General features: G+C 35.6%; 2 protein-coding genes across 4 annotated transcripts; one reads left to right on the forward strand and one right to left on the reverse strand.

The window, feature by feature from the left end:
• Positions 1-7280: 7280 nt before the first annotated feature.
• On the forward strand, positions 7281-10139 carry LOC104215527 (uncharacterized). 3 transcript variants are annotated; one of them, XM_009765347.2, is made up of 3 exons: positions 7281-7426; positions 8903-9031; positions 9339-10139. In XM_009765347.2, exon 3 carries the CDS (start codon positions 9387-9389, stop codon positions 10053-10055), a length of 669 nt encoding a protein of 222 aa, XP_009763649.1. In that variant the 5' UTR covers positions 7281-7426; positions 8903-9031; positions 9339-9386; the 3' UTR covers positions 10056-10139. The 3 variants fall into 3 exon arrangements, with proteins under 3 accessions (XP_009763649.1, XP_009763648.1, XP_070016868.1); XM_009765346.2 differs by having other exon boundaries at positions 7283-7426; positions 9353-10139; XM_070160767.1 differs by lacking the exon at positions 7281-7426 and adding an exon at positions 7449-8359 and having other exon boundaries at positions 9353-10139.
• An 852-nt stretch (positions 10140-10991) lies between these two features.
• LOC104215528 (PP2A regulatory subunit TAP46-like) lies at positions 10992-15659 on the reverse strand. Its single transcript, XM_009765348.2, has 9 exons — positions 15422-15659; positions 14598-14720; positions 13357-13443; positions 13144-13248; positions 12837-12998; positions 12289-12324; positions 12115-12186; positions 11584-11864; positions 10992-11477 (listed from the first exon to the last, which is right to left on the reverse strand). Exons 1-9 carry the CDS (start codon positions 15515-15517, stop codon positions 11228-11230), a joined length of 1212 nt encoding a protein of 403 aa, XP_009763650.1. The 5' UTR covers positions 15518-15659; the 3' UTR covers positions 10992-11227.
• Between the last annotated feature and the right edge of the window lie 419 nt (positions 15660-16078).

Below are 16078 nucleotides of genomic sequence, written 5' to 3' on the forward strand. Positions count from 1 at the left end.
TTCTTCTTCCTATTTTGAGTGGAAGTTCCGGGTAAACCAAACTGGGTACAAAAGTCACCTACTTGGGACCTTTCTTTAAGCTTATCTATCTTAAGCTGTCTAGAAAGTCTTAGCTCATTACATAATTTAAGACCTTCTTCTGTACAAACACCTATAAGCTTACCATAGGTGTAATTATTATACAGAATCTCTCCGCAACTACCCTTTAACACATTCCTTACTCTTTCAGCAAATAAGGAAGGGAGGCCGTCTATAAACTTGGCTTTCCAGTGCTCATATCTATTCTCGGGTAGTTCCATAACTCTACTCATAAAAGTATCTTTATACCATCTAAACTCACTAAGGGTCTTACATCTAAGTCCATTAAGTAAAGTTCGGACGGTCTGATGGTTTGAGGTAAATCTACCGTTGAAATGCTCTAAAATTGTAAGGATAAGAGTATAGACTGCATCCTCTCTGCCCACTACTAGAGCCATACCTATGTTATCAACACCTTCGTCGGTTGCCGTAGCATTTATAACGAACGCCTTTTCCTCTACAGATAAATGATTATCCCACCAGCCACGAAGTTGGCCAGTAAAACCTGCAATAATCATTTTGCAAATAGTTCTATCTGTATTTTTAACACTTTTACAGATAGTCGAATACATGAGCATTCTGTGTACGAGAATGGTTAATTGTCTATCAGTTAGACCATCAAGATTCCATTCATAAATTTCGGAACCGTTATAAGACGTATTAGTCTGATTCCAATCTCGTTCCTCAATCAACACATCTTGAGGAGTAGGACGAGGATAATAATAGGTCTGCATTCTCGGTTTATCAGCATACCTATGATTTTGTTTAACAATCCCTTTGAGTTTATTAAACTCTGACCAAGTCTCAGTTTTATAATCAGAAACGGTCTCCATTTTATCAGCAAAATTTTTTGATAAATCAATAGGTCTAATATTTAAACCAGAAAGCTTTTTATCTAAAAGCTGAGCTAAGTCATCAAGAGATTTAAATTTAAAATCCTGAATCTCAGGAGGTCTTTGAATATGGGTAAGAATGTTTTGATCAGCTGTTTTACTTCCTGAAGTGGAGGCAATATCAGTTGGTCCTTTCTTAGTACCCATTTTTTTTATTAAAATAGTCAAATCATCAAGTTTTTTATCAAGAGAACCAATATGTTCTCCTAAAATTTTAACATATAAACCCAAATAATTGTTTTGAGAAATCAATTTATTAATTTCTGCAATACTAATAGCTGCCACATTATCATCAATAAATTTTTGAAAGGCAGTGAAAGTAATACCAGTATTATTAGGTAAAATAAAGGGAGCCTGAGGCGGATAAATTGCTTTAGTAATATTACCACTCCCGTCTTTATAAGATCTTTCTAATACCTTTATATAAAGAGGTAAATAAGTTGTTATAAACCAAGGAACAAAATACATAATTTGATTATGTAAGGCACAAGTTTCATAAAATTCTTGAGATATATTACTCAAATCCTCTTTACTATAAGTATCAAAAAACCATGTTTTAAACTGGTTCCATTTTTCACTAAAAAATTCTTTTTGAATATAAATACGGGCCCGGGAACCTGGGCTAAAATCAATTTGGTGTGGAATCATTAAATATTATTGGGGTCGAAATCCATCTCAGATAGAGAAGGAATATCCTTATCTGAAATATTGTCATTATCTTGAACAATATTTGTTTGAGGGTTAATCTTAACCCTTTCAACCCTCTTATCTTTGGTATCGGGATAATCACTAGCAATAGTGTGTAAAGAAGCCGCACGATTGCGAGCTGGACCGTAAACTGGTTCAACAGGGGAAATATGTTGCATAGCAGGTAGAAGTCTGTGATTAGAAAAAGAATGTCTATTATAAATAGTAGACTTATCATCAAATTGAATACAAATCCTACCATCCGGATTTTGAGTGACATGCGAAAATTCAGTATTTGACAAGTCGTTAGTAATCTGACTTGGGGATATAACAGAATTTAAAGTCCATGTAGTCGGAAAATTAATTTCCTCCCATCTGATAGGTCTCCTAGTGGTGACCTTGGACTTTGCAAAATTGGTTTCGACCAATATGGTCTGATCCGAAGTATCGTATAACTTACATTTCGGATTTAAAGTAGATAATAATTTGAAATAAATCCTATAGGACAGACATATAAGTTCAGAACCAGGCGCATAATTATAACCATGCGTTTTCACATTTAAAGTTAAAGCATCAAGAATATTAACATCAGAAAGAGATAGTTGCAAATTGGGTTGAGTATTAAAATATACTGGACCATAAGCCACTGTAGATTCTATCGAACCCATTAGAGACTGTCTGAAATTCAGATTTCTAGCATCTCTAAGAGCTGCTAAGAAGGTCTCTGGTAACCCTTTAAGGGTTAAAGGTTTAAAAGCAATTTGAACCATACCAATATGCACATAATGGTAATGATGTTTATATAAATCAATATCATGCTTGTTTAACAAACGAATAGTCTGTTCAGATGAATTTAATGCTAAAGACTGTTCAGTCGTTTTTATCAATTGTTTAGAAGAAAGTTTATCAAACCAACCATAATCATAAATGGTTTTTATAGAAACTTTAGGAATTGTCCATTTATTTAACAAATCAAGGTTTTGAGGTATATCTACCTCTTCAAGTCTAGTACTTTTAGTACTTGTTTCTCCCAGATCCATTCCAAAAGCTTCATATCTATGTTGAATCTTTCATATCTATTACACAATTACCATGAAAATTCCTAGGCTCTGATACCATTTTATTTTGAAAGAGTCTGGATTCTTCATGGTTAATATGCAAGAGAAATTAGTGCTTCAACATAGATATGAATCCGTTTAGCCGGACATAGTCACGGCTAGGGAGAGATACTAAAAATACTTGAAAGAAGAATAAATATGTACCTTGTAGGCCGAGAAGCAAGGCCCTGAAGATGAACTTCAAAACTTTTATTAATTCTTGAACTCGATTGCCTTAGTGGCTACGTCTAGCCAGCTGTGACATTAAAGCCCGCTGAAGTTGTCAAAAGGGCTATCTCTTTCACAGTTAGAACTGCTAGACACATGGGCTCCGTAAGAGTATGTATCGGGCTTAGACAGGCCCCTTGCTTGGGTAAAAGGATATAGATCCTTCCATACAGTCATTAAACTATAATAGAATTTCCGTATATTTCGAATCCTTATTGGTCGTGCGGACTACCGCCAACCTTTAAAAGTGTACTAAAGCAGCTAGATCTGGATGGCCGTGCGGACTACCGCCCGCCTACCTAGATCCTGGTGTAAAATGGTATCAGAGCCTAGGAATTTTCATGGTAATTGTGTAATAGATATGAAAGATTCAACATAGATATGAAGCTTTTGGAATGGATCTGGGAGAAACAAGTACTAAAAGTACTAGACTTGAAGAGGTAGATATACCTCAAAACCTTGATTTGTTAAATAAATGGACAATTCCTAAAGTTTCTATAAAAACCATTTATGATTATGGTTGGTTTGATAAACTTTCTTCTAAACAATTGATAAAAACGACTGAACAGTCTTTAGCATTAAATTCATCTGAACAGACTATTCGTTTGTTAAACAAGCATGATATTGATTTATATAAACATCATTACCATTATGTGCATATTGGTATGGTTCAAATTGCTTTTAAACCTTTAACCCTTAAAGGGTTACCAGAGACCTTCTTAGCAGCTCTTAGAGATGCTAGAAATCTGAATTTCAGACAGTCTCTAATGGGTTCGATAGAATCTACAGTGGCTTATGGTCCAGTATATTTTAATACTCAACCCAATTTGCAACTATCTCTTTCTGATGTTAATATTCTTGATGCTTTAACTTTAAATGTGAAAACGCATGGTTATAATTATGCGCCTGGTTCTGAACTTATATGTCTGTCCTATAGGATTTATTTCAAATTATTATCTACTTTAAATCCGAAATGTAAGTTATACGATACTTCGGATCAGACCATATTGGTCGAAACCAATTTTGCAAAGTCCAAGGTCACCACTAGGAGACCTATCAGATGGGAGGAAATTAATTTTCCGACTACATGGACTTTAAATTCTGTTATATCCCCAAGTCAGATTACTAACGACTTGTCAAATACTGAATTTTCGCATGTCACTCAAAATCCGGATGGTAGGATTTGTATTCAATTTGATGATAAGTCTACTATTTATAATAGACATTCTTTTTCTAATCACAGACTTCTACCTGCTATGCAACATATTTCCCCTGTTGAACCAGTTTACGGTCCAGCTCGCAATCGTGCGGCTTCTTTACACACTATTGCTAGTGATTATCCCGATACCAAAGATAAGAGGGTTGAAAGGGTTAAGATTAACCCTCAAACAAATATTGTTCAAGATAATGACAATATTTCAGATAAGGATATTCCTTCTCTATCTGAGATGGATTTCGACCCCAATAATATTTAATGATTCCACACCAAATTGATTTTAGCCCAGGTTCCCGGGCCCGTATTTATATTCAAAAAGAATTTTTTAGTGAAAAATGGAACCAGTTTAAAACATGGTTTTTTGATACTTATAGTAAAGAGGATTTGAGTAATATATCTCAAGAATTTTATGAAACTTGTGCCTTACATAATCAAATTATGTATTTTGTTCCTTGGTTTATAACAACTTATTTACCTCTTTATATAAAGGTATTAGAAAGATCTTATAAAGACGGGAGTGGTAATATTACTAAAGCAATTTATCCGCCTCAGGCTCCCTTTATTTTACCTAATAATACTGGTATTACTTTCACTGCCTTTCAAAAATTTATTGATGATAATGTGGCAGCTATTAGTATTGCAGAAATTAATAAATTGATTTCTCAAAACAATTATTTGGGTTTATATGTTAAAATTTTAGGAGAACATATTGGTTCTCTTGATAAAAAACTTGATGATTTGACTATTTTAATAAAAAAAATGGGTACTAAGAAAGGACCAACTGATATTGCCTCCACTTCAGGAAGTAAAACAGCTGATCAAAACATTCTTACCCATATTCAAAGACCTCCTGAGATTCAGGATTTTAAATTTAAATCTCTTGATGACTTAGCTCAGCTTTTAGATAAAAAGCAGACGAGTGGTGATGACCTCGTAGAAGATACTCAACCTATACAGCCAGAAATGATATTATCTGACAGAGAAATTGACAAGGTGGAAGAATTCCTCCAACAGATGCAAAATATGGACAAAAAGAAGACTTGACAGCTTATCAGCCGCCAGGACCCACTTAAACAGTAGATACACTGTTCATCAACAGTAGAAACACTGTTTATCTACAGTAAAAACACTGTGTAGGGACCCAGATGTGGGACCCATTTTACTATTCAAGATTCTTTTTTTTTGTTATTTAAGAATGCTTCTTCATTTGAAGAAGAAGAAGGCCGGAACCCCCCTCTCTCTCGACTTTCTCTCTCCTCTCTCTCTCTCTCAACCAACCCCCTTTGTAAACACTTAGTTCATAGCTTAGTTTGTAAATCGAGTTCAAGAATTAATAAAAGTTTTGAAGTTCATCTTCAGGGCCTTGCTTCTCGGCCTACAAGGTACATATTTATTCTTCTTTCAAGTATTTTTAGTATCTCTCCCTAGCCGTGACTATGTCCGGCTAAACGGATTCATATCTATGTTGAAGCACTAATTTCTCTTGCATATTAACCATGAAGAATCCAGACTCTTTCAAAATATAAAGAAATTTTAATATAGTTTCTTGATTTGGTTCCAAGATGGTGGTACAGTCGGTTCTGGTACTACTCTTATTGGCTTTGCCTTAGTGGCTACGTCTAGCCAGCTGTGACATTAAAGCCCGCTGAAGTTGTCAAAAGGGCTATCTCTTTCACAGTTAGAACTGCTAGACACATGGGCTCCGTAAGAGTATGTATCGGGCTTAGACAGGCCCCTTGCTTGGGTAAAAGGATATAGATCCTTCCATACAGTCATTAAACTATAATAGAATTTCCGTATATTTCGAATCCTTATTGGTCGTGCGGACTACCGCCAACCTTTAAAAGTGTACTAAAGCAGCTAGATCTGGATGGCCGTGCGGACTACCGCCCGCCTACCTTATATACAAAAATTATATAAATCGTATACACTTTTTAGTTACCGAATATAAATAATTTTTGGTGCGAGCTAAAAGTAGAAAAAAGTCCGATATTGTCCCAACTAATAGAGAGTAATTTTTTTCCTCTTAATTTTATTATTTTTAAAGCACACATGAGGTGGATGATATTTACTAAGCAAAAACTTACATTCCTAATTAAACGACATATACAATCAAATATCCATCTCGTTTGTTTCAAATGGAAATACCAGCTATGTCCATTTATAAGTAGCTTATTACAAAAATTGGTCAATTCTTAAAATATTAGCAATATTAGCAAACTAGTTATTTGTAGCCAAAAAAGGTTAAATTTTTTTTTTTTTTTTTTGAGTGGGTGTTATTAGAATAAATTGGGTACATCTTAAGGAGCTTGAATCTCAGTTTTGGGATAATTTGGTGGAGTTTTGAGATGGTTTGACTTGAAAATTCGAAGTAGAAGATGAACATGAAAAAAATGATATGTGTATCACATGTGTATCAAACATGTATCATATTTGTATTAAATGTATATCATGTGTATATCCATGTATACTTGCATGTGAGATACATGCGTGATACATGTTTGATATATATGTCGCAGAAGAATTTTTTGAACTCGATTTTAACTATGAATTTTGATGCTCAATTAGTCCAGATCACCTCCAATCTTCCTCAAATTTTATATATTGACTCATCTATGTGTTTTAAATGAATCTCAACCATACCCATTGAAAAAGGTCATTTTTTGCTTAGATTTTTAGAATCTTATATATATATATATATAAGGTGAGGTAGCAATACAAGGTGATGAAATACATATATATATATATATATATATATATATATATGTATTTCATCACCTTGTATTGCTACCTCATCCATAAAATTTTCTTTTCGTCTTGCATCTAATGTTGCTAATCACGCTTAAAATTATGGATAAAGATCTTTGTGTGTGATTCTTAGAGAGAAAGAAACTTATTTATTTGTGTTTTTTAATTTTTATATGTGTTTTGTTAGTTTTTGTAAGTCTATGATTAATGGCTAGAGATGGATAAGTTGAGACTTTTCTGGGATATTTCCGTAAGATTCCTTATTTTAAATACTTTGAAGAAACTGGATATAATTTAAAATAACACAGGTAAAATCGGCTACGTGCTGCAAATCATACGAAAGAATTGCCCGACCCGAAAGTTCTTCTAGCGGATCCAGTTAGAACAACTCAAATTGCGATTCTCTCCAGCCTCAAACTATGCTCGAGCTTATAGCTGCCATCTCTCCTCAAGCTTTCTATCTGCAGCTTAACCAATTTGTATGTTCTCTTTTTCTTTCTCATCAAGATTGTTCCTTTCTGTTTATCTCTAATTTAGGCACATATTCCCTTTTATTGTTAAAACACGAAGTTCAGTAAATTGGAATGCATATTTTTTTTTATTGGTATACATATAAATTGTTGAATCTGTTTGATAGCTAAATGTACTCACTCACAGTGCAAGTTTACATTTTTTAAAATCCTCTTGTTACATTTTCTGGCTCAGCCACTGTGTGTGTGTGTTTATATACAGAGTGAATTATCTTCCCAATTTTTTATTTTTATTTTAAGTTTGAACTTACTATCAGAAGGAATGCATCACTGACTTACAATCTTAGATATATAATTGTTTTTTTTGTGACTTTTACAATTTAGTATTTGCTTCATATATCGGCTAGTGATGCAGGGCTTTACTTGCTAGTTTTTACTATACCAGCCATCTTTTTCGTATTTCATATTCGGTACTTCATATCTATTGTATTGTATTGCTGTTATTTTATTATGCATTTTTATGGTACTAATATATCGGTTTCTGTTGCTTTTTGAGCCGAGGGTCTCCTGGAAACAGCCTCTCTACCCTTCGGGGTAGGGGTAAGGTCTGCGTACATATTACCCTCCCCAGACCCCACTTGTGGGATTATACTGGGTTGTTGTTGTTGTTGTTGTATTTGCTTCATATATGATGATAACTCAAATTTGTGATGGTGTACCACCAGTAGTGAGACCTAAGTATTAACTATTGGAGTTGATCACTACCTTATCACATTGGATATATAACTTCTGCTGTTATGTAATGCGGATACATAACTATTGGAGTTGATTATCAACCACCATGGTGGATAGATAACTTTATGTTCTTTGATTTAAAGCACTCTGTGATGGCTGCGGGATGAAGCAGGGTGGCTTCTTGGACATGCCTCAGCCTTTACAAGTGTAAGTGTGAGTGACAAGTCTAGAGAAGTCAACGCGTGGAAGTGGGGGTTAAACTTTCTTGTTCCATAGTCAAATTGCTGTTAACATTCAGGAGATTAAAATATGTGTTGCTACTAAACGTAAATGGTGTTTTGCATCTAACGAGGTGGTTTTCAACAGAGTAATATCAAGGGATTTTTGAGTAGAGTATTGAATTATATTACATATTATGGACAGCTAAATTTGCGAAACTACCCATGGCCTTGTCGATTTCCTTGTAGCAATTCTGTAATTCGATCCTTTATAACTGGTGATCTTTTCAGCCACAATTGTTAAACCCAACGAGTAGAGGATGTACCATAAAACAGGGTATTTGAAGCATTGGGCAGCTTCAGTTTAAATGTTGTCATATCCTACTAATTTGATGGAACAATGTTCCAAGATTTGGATTTGAAAAATATAACCGCAGCTTCGAAATTTCTGACCTCACTGTTACCCCCAGACCAGCTTTATAAGTATCTCTATATGCTCTATCTATACATTATTAATTCCTCGAATTGACAGTGTCAAGCAGATATTGCTTCATAACTCAAGTACCAACGGTTGGAAGGAAGCAATAGTTGACATTTGCATGGGATGGACAGAATCAGATATGTTAAAACAGAGAGCAACTGAAAGAATATGAGAGACAAGGTAGGCTGGCGGAACTTGATTAACATTTAGTAGATGACATACAATACATGGTCATGCATGAACAGTGCTCACAATAAACCGATAACTTAATTCTATCAGCTTTCCATATCAAAACATTTCCATCTTTTAGCACAAGCCATTAGACTTATAGCTTTTGCATACTATTATCAGTTTATTCAATTCCCTGCAGTTCATGTCATCTTGCATGATACTATCCAAATATCCATGCCGCAGATGTATTTATTGGTGATGATGTAAATACAACCTTAGGTGGTTATCTTTGGCATCATGATAATCCTGGTGTTAGTTTCTTCTCTTCAGGACCCAACGTCGAGTACGATAAAAAAATTCCTCTATGAAAGCACCAGAACGACTGCCCTCAGAGGTGCCATCAACCGACCTCGTGGAATACTCAGCATCGAAGACTCTGATTCCGTTTGACCAACCAGTGCCTCTACTTCGAGGTCCCATCAGGGCTGGTTCACAAGAAGAAACAGCTGGCAGATTCATCCTTGCATTTAAAGATCCTTTCTCCTGGGCCTCTGCATACAAGGCTTGTGAATCTCAAGTCACTCAACAATGTGAATCCGGAGCTAGGATTGGTTGCTCAATTGCAGCCTCAGACAAATGTAAAACCCCTTGGTGGAAATCGATCACTGGTAGTGCTTCCAATCAAGACTTTGCAGAGAGAGCAAGATGCGAAGAACGCGAAATGGAGGCTTGCCTAGAAGCAGCAAAGGGGAAATGCCATGAATTTGCAAAACAGAAGTGCTTCCCAGCATTTCGTGATGCAAGGATTGCAGTGAAAGGTTTGAGTCCCAAGGTGAACAAAAAAGAGGTATCCAAGCTAATTTCTTGGGTGAACTTAGGGGAGAAGTGTCAGATAGCTGATCTTTGGAGGTTAGAGAGGCCTTGGCTTGAGTTGAAGGCTCAACTTGAAGTGACTTATTGCAAAGGGAGTGATATATTAGGTTCAGATGACACAGAAATTAATGAATATTTGAGAACTAATTTTCAAAAATAGTACATTGAGTAGTTTGATTAGTAACTTCAAGTTTTATGAGATGGGTATGTTCTTGATACCATAATTTAGAAATCTTTTCTATTGCTTCTTGTTCTTCTAATTTGCTGCAGTCTAAGTATATACAGCTCACCAATGTAGTGAAATTTGTGCCTTTGACCAAGTAACATGCGTGGCTTGTTAACTCCATGGCTTGATTTACACCACAATAAGAGTTTGAATCGATCCTGTTGGGTCGTGATGTCTATTTTCTAACAACCAACTAATTAAATACGTGAACTATGTTATTATGTTACCGAGTAGTGGTGGCAACAGATCGACAAGTTTAAATGAAGGAAAAGGGTTTGGATCTACTTACAGCATCAAATGGAATGAACTCTGGGAATACAAGTGAATGGGCTAGTTTTCATACAGAGAATGGGCACAAAGAGACCATAAGTCATATTAAATCCTTAAGGACTGCACCACGCATTTGGGAATACCAGATGAGGGAAGCATTTAGCATTTAGGTTGTCACACCTATTCTTTTCCAAGTTTAAGAATTTCCCCCTTTTCAACTCCACTACAAGAGTAATTTGTACCTACTTTATGAGCATTTCCATGTTCCATTTGTATATTGCTCGTATTTTGTCGTTCTAACCACCCAGAATAGTTTGAGGGTTCCTTGTAGCTATAATACAAGAAATAACAGATGCTTTGGTCAAGGACTTGACAACATCTATGTATTGTCTTGCTTCTCGTGGAATTGCATAACTCTGCCGTGCAAAAATGGGATATGCACAGTTCATATACAGGATTTGACCTTTCACTTCCCCTGAGCAGCCTAACAGAGCACCAGTACAATTTAATATGGCTTTTTTCACCACGTTGCAACGGGAAACTTTGTGTTTTAGAAGTAATATTCTCGCACCAACAGTTTGTTCATCATTCTGTCCTCTCTGGAGACATTGATATCAATACCTTTCCATAAGAACTAATGTACAATACATCAGCCATCTAATTTGATACATATAAGCAAAATCTACGTATACATGTAAACTGGAAATAAAATGGTTTCAAATTTATGGATAAGTTTGGCGTACAAGTTACAACTAACAGGGAAGTCAAATTCAGAATGGCTTCTTCAAATGCTGCAGCAGTTTATGTTTTGGATACTCCAGCTCAATGTCAGCTACTTAACCACAAGGAGTGAGTTTCTTGTTGCCAGCACCACGGGGGTTATCATCTTTCCAGTCATCCCATGCTCTTGCCTTGTCTTGAGCAGCGTCATCATCTTCTTCGTCATCTTCACCTGGCCTTAACTTTGGGCCATCCTTGTACCATGAAGAATTTGCTTCTTCCATGAGTTTCATGTTCCTCTCTTGCCATTCGTTCATCATGTTCATCTCTGTTAGCCCAGCTTCCTCTATGCTCATGGTTGGTAATCTAGTGTTTGAAATGAAGATGTTATGATTAAGTTCTTCGAAGCTTATTTCTTTATCTTGCTACTTAAGATCATTGGGCATCTTAGTTATTGGTTAAAAGGAAGTACCTATAATGAGGCTGAAAAACCTGTGCTGCTATTTTTTCTCGTTCGGTTGTTGGATTCCTACCAATGAGACTTGCTGGTCCAAAAATTAACGGTTGGTGTTTATGTTCGTGCGCCTGTGAAACCGTGGCCCTTCCCTCTATGACATCTTGAGCGAAGGTAGCACAGGTGATAGGTGCTGCAGGTTTTGTGTAGTGAGCTCGAGCAGCAGCATCACGATGCCAAGTTTCTGCTTTTTTGGTGCGTTCATCAAGTACTATCTGAGAAAATTCTTTTTCCCCATCCTGCATAAATAGTAGGCCATGATGCAAAAATATAAGAGAGACAACAATACTAGAGTTCTGTCCTAAAATGGCACTATAAAAGCCAGAAAGTTCAGAGTTGGAAAAGAACAGTGTTGCAGTAAATGCTATTTCAAGCTGAAAATGCGGATTGAACACATACATTCAAATTGTAATTACAGAATAGAGGCTACACAACACAATTACAAACAGGCCCCAAGAAGAATGTCAATCAAACTAAGTTCAATAATACCTGAAGCTGCCTTTCCTTAATAGCAGATAGCATTTCTTCCTCTTTATTCAGCATTTCAAGCAGATCAAAAGCCTGTAGGGCAGTAGTAATTGAAGGATGACAAAGATAAGGTAACACGCGTACAAGGAAATAAAAGTAAATGCACTTCCAGAAACTCAGAATATGTGGGCTAACCTTACTGAGGGCCAAGGAGATGGTTGTAAGCCATGCCTGCGAATAGCAGTAGTTCCCAATAATCAGACACTTTATGGAAGTGGCGACCAAAATTTGTGTATAAAAATAATTAAAAAAAGGCAACAGCAAAATTTGCATTACAAACTGGAAATATGTATTTAAGGGGTGAATCGAACACATTAAATTACACCTAAAGGGTATATCATGATTCCTTAGATCACATACAAAATGTGGTAGGTTACATCATGGATTTCTTCAGCAAATTCTATTGAGGATATTAGAATCGAAGGGTGATCTTAGATTGTTCTCATTGCCAAATCCAAAAAGCAATGACAAATGCCTATGCAAATGCAGATCCATGAATGCTGAATCAGCAAACACCAGTATATTGTCATGGGCATGAGCATGAACAATATGGACGACTTGGCATAAAAGTGCTTCGATGTCATAGAAGTTGCAACATAGAATAAAACAAAAAATATAGGAAGAAGAAGATTACAACAGTGATCATGCTCGTGTACATGACATAAATAGGGATGCTTACAAACCTCTCGTTCTTCTTCGCCATCATCATCCGACACATCATCTTCTCCAGTCTCAACAGGAGTAGACAACGCAGCTGCTTTAGTTGATCGCCCACGACGCTCCTTCCGCTCCTTCAATTCAAGCAGTTTTGACTCAGCAGCTTTTTGGCGTTTGAAGCGAGCAATCTTTCATAAACATGATGCGCTTAGTAACTCAAATAATCCATCTAAAGACAAGAATGAAAAGAAAGAAACTTTTTTTTTAAAACGAAGAAACCTAATTGTAATATTCACAGACAGCAATTCTAACTGAACGTGTACTCCCGTCTACCTTCTTAGCTCTACGATCTGCAAATGAATTAGCTCCACCTTGTGTAGATGTCACTATCTCCTCTTCTGGAACAAGCTCCATTGTCTCACAAAAAGAAATGAATTCCTAGCGATATTGCCAAAATTATAGTGCTGAGATGTCAATTCAACATCAATGCTAGCCTTTTGGCATAAACATAAATGTATATCATGTTATTAGCTCACAACAATTTACCTTTAACTTGGCTTGTGAAACCTTGAGTACATTTATCCTATCATCTTCTGCAATTTTTTCTGTTAGCTCTGCAAGATAGTATGGCACCTGAAACAATGGGACATTAGCTTCTATATATCAAGTTTCTCTTCAGTTGATAGACATCCATGCGTCATGAGTTTTCAAGGTCCACTTCTCATTGACAAAGTCATTCTTTCTAGTTAATCGCCAAAATCATAGATGTGCTTGACACTACTTGATGCTAGTTACTACACATATCTAGCTTGCTCGTTACATTTTCTTTCCATGTTTGAACACCAATAAAACTACCTGACATAAGATTCAATTTCGTATTAAACATCTCTAGCATGCTCAAATGTCAAATTTTTTCTTTGTTTGCAATGTGACAAAAATCTGATAAATGAGATGAGGGGAAAGATCTGCAGTAGCACAAATATAGCAGAACAAAATAAAGAAACCACAAATATGATGCTTGACACTAAGACATTCAAATGGTTGCTCATGATCATAAAACCAATTATCGTTAGGCCTTTTACAAGGTTGCATTCAGATTGGAGAATAATTTTGTTCCAGGTTTGGTCTTGCTGATAAAATGTAGAGACCCTCTAGTGCAGCTTATTAAGAATAGTTGGATGAAACGAGTCCAAATGAGTGGATTGGATATTGAGGGTTCACATAGCCTAACCTAACAGATGAAGTATGTGACCGTCTCATCTAAAAGCTTAAGCTATTAGAGAGAACACAACAACAACTATGCCTCGATCAGTGCCATGTGCCATGATATCGTCGGGGGACCCATTTCATTTCAATACTCAATTATTTGACTTCTAGGATTTACTTACCAAAAAAAAGAATGATTACAAATTAGGGGCTTTTTGACGCTGAAGGTTTTCTCAATCTCACACTTATACCTACGATACTTATACCACCAAAGAATGAAACAAAATAGAATAAAACTAATTCATGCACTAAATGATGACAATATCAATAATTGGATAACAATTTAGCTTTCATAACTCCACCCAAAAATGAACAAATGCACACAACACACAGTTCATCAAGTTTTATAATAAATAGATACATTTGCCAGAAAGGAGAGTAGTGGCTCCTTCTTTGAATTAGAATAAAAGAAATTAGGGAAGGTGATCCCAACTTTCCCATCCAACCTCTTAGGAACCAAACAAAACTAATCGGATAAATTATCATTACAAGAGAAAAATATACATATGAAAACTACTTACCAGGATATATTTCAGATTAGCAGTGCTAATATCATCTTTTGTCTCGTTGAGCGAGAACAATCCTAATTTAGTGACCATCTCCTCGCATTGTCTTAAGAGCTCGCAACCTTTCTTGACAACGTCCTAACAATCCACAACCGGCAAAAACAAATTAGAGGTGGATTCATAATTTGAATCAAGTATGTGCACAACCTACTAGATAGTATACATACACATATATCTCTAAAATTTTATTAATTTATATAGTCCAAGCTCGAGAGACGAAGTGTGTTCGCCTCTATGCTAATACAAATACATTAAATCATACACATACATTATTCTGAGTCACAAAATATGAGAGCAACTACACAGTATATCTCAAAAGAATCTGCCAATTTTTATATCAATGCATATATAGCCCGCGCTCGCACTTGTAAGCTGGATCCACCTCTGATACAAAGACATTAAATCATGCACAAAATACAAATTTTTTGAGTCACAAAATTTGAAAGCATGTGCACAGTCTAATACATATACATATATCTCAAAAAAATTTGATAACTTTTATATCGATGCATATACAGCACGAGCTCGCGCCTGTAAGCTGGATTCACCTCTGATACAAATACATTAAATCAGACACAAAATTCATTCTTTAGACACACACACACACAATATTTGTATAGAAATATATAATTGAAGCTCGAGACTGTGTGTGCAAGTGCGATTACTGTTTGTATGCTGAATCCGCCTCTAATATTACAAATACTATAAAATTATACGGGAAAAAATAACATTCTTTAAGTAGTATTCCGCTATGAAAAAACAAAAATACAAAATTTTACCTGATCAACGGTGGATTCAGATGCAATTGAATGAATTTTTCGAACCTTCTCGAATAAAGCTGGCAAGGACATCTCTTGCATCTTCAGCTCCCCCATTTCTGGTTTATTAGCTTCCCAACCGCAATTAGATGTGTGCGATGGGGTTCTGGAATATGAAAGTGCTGCTTCGTAAGTTGCTTTGATGTGAACAGACAGATGGTATTGGAAAAGGCAAAATCGCGCATGTTCTATGCGATTTATAAGTTGCATTCCATAGTGCAATGTATGAATGCGATATATACACCGCAGTCTTTAATAGCGATGTATAAGTCACATCCTTATAATTCATTCTAAACTTACAATTTATAAGTCGCATTCTGTAACTGTATTTTTTTGATTTGTTGAATTTATAAGTATCACATTTAGTTTCACGGTTTATAGCATGCAAAAATAGCGATTTATAAGTCGCATTCTGATTGCAATTTATAAGTCACATTTGATGATTGTGATTACAAGTCGCATTTTGTTATTGAGATTTATAGATCGTATTTGGCAATCGTAATTTATAAGACGCATTCAGTTAGGTGATTTATATGTCGCACTTAGCAATCACGATTTGTAACTCACATTCAGTAACTTATATAGCTATGTAGTTTATCTAAATACTAAGTTCTTACT

Source organism: Nicotiana sylvestris, chromosome 10 (assembly GCF_000393655.2).
Source record: "Nicotiana sylvestris chromosome 10, ASM39365v2, whole genome shotgun sequence".
Lineage (NCBI taxonomy): Eukaryota > Viridiplantae > Streptophyta > Magnoliopsida > Solanales > Solanaceae > Nicotiana > Nicotiana sylvestris.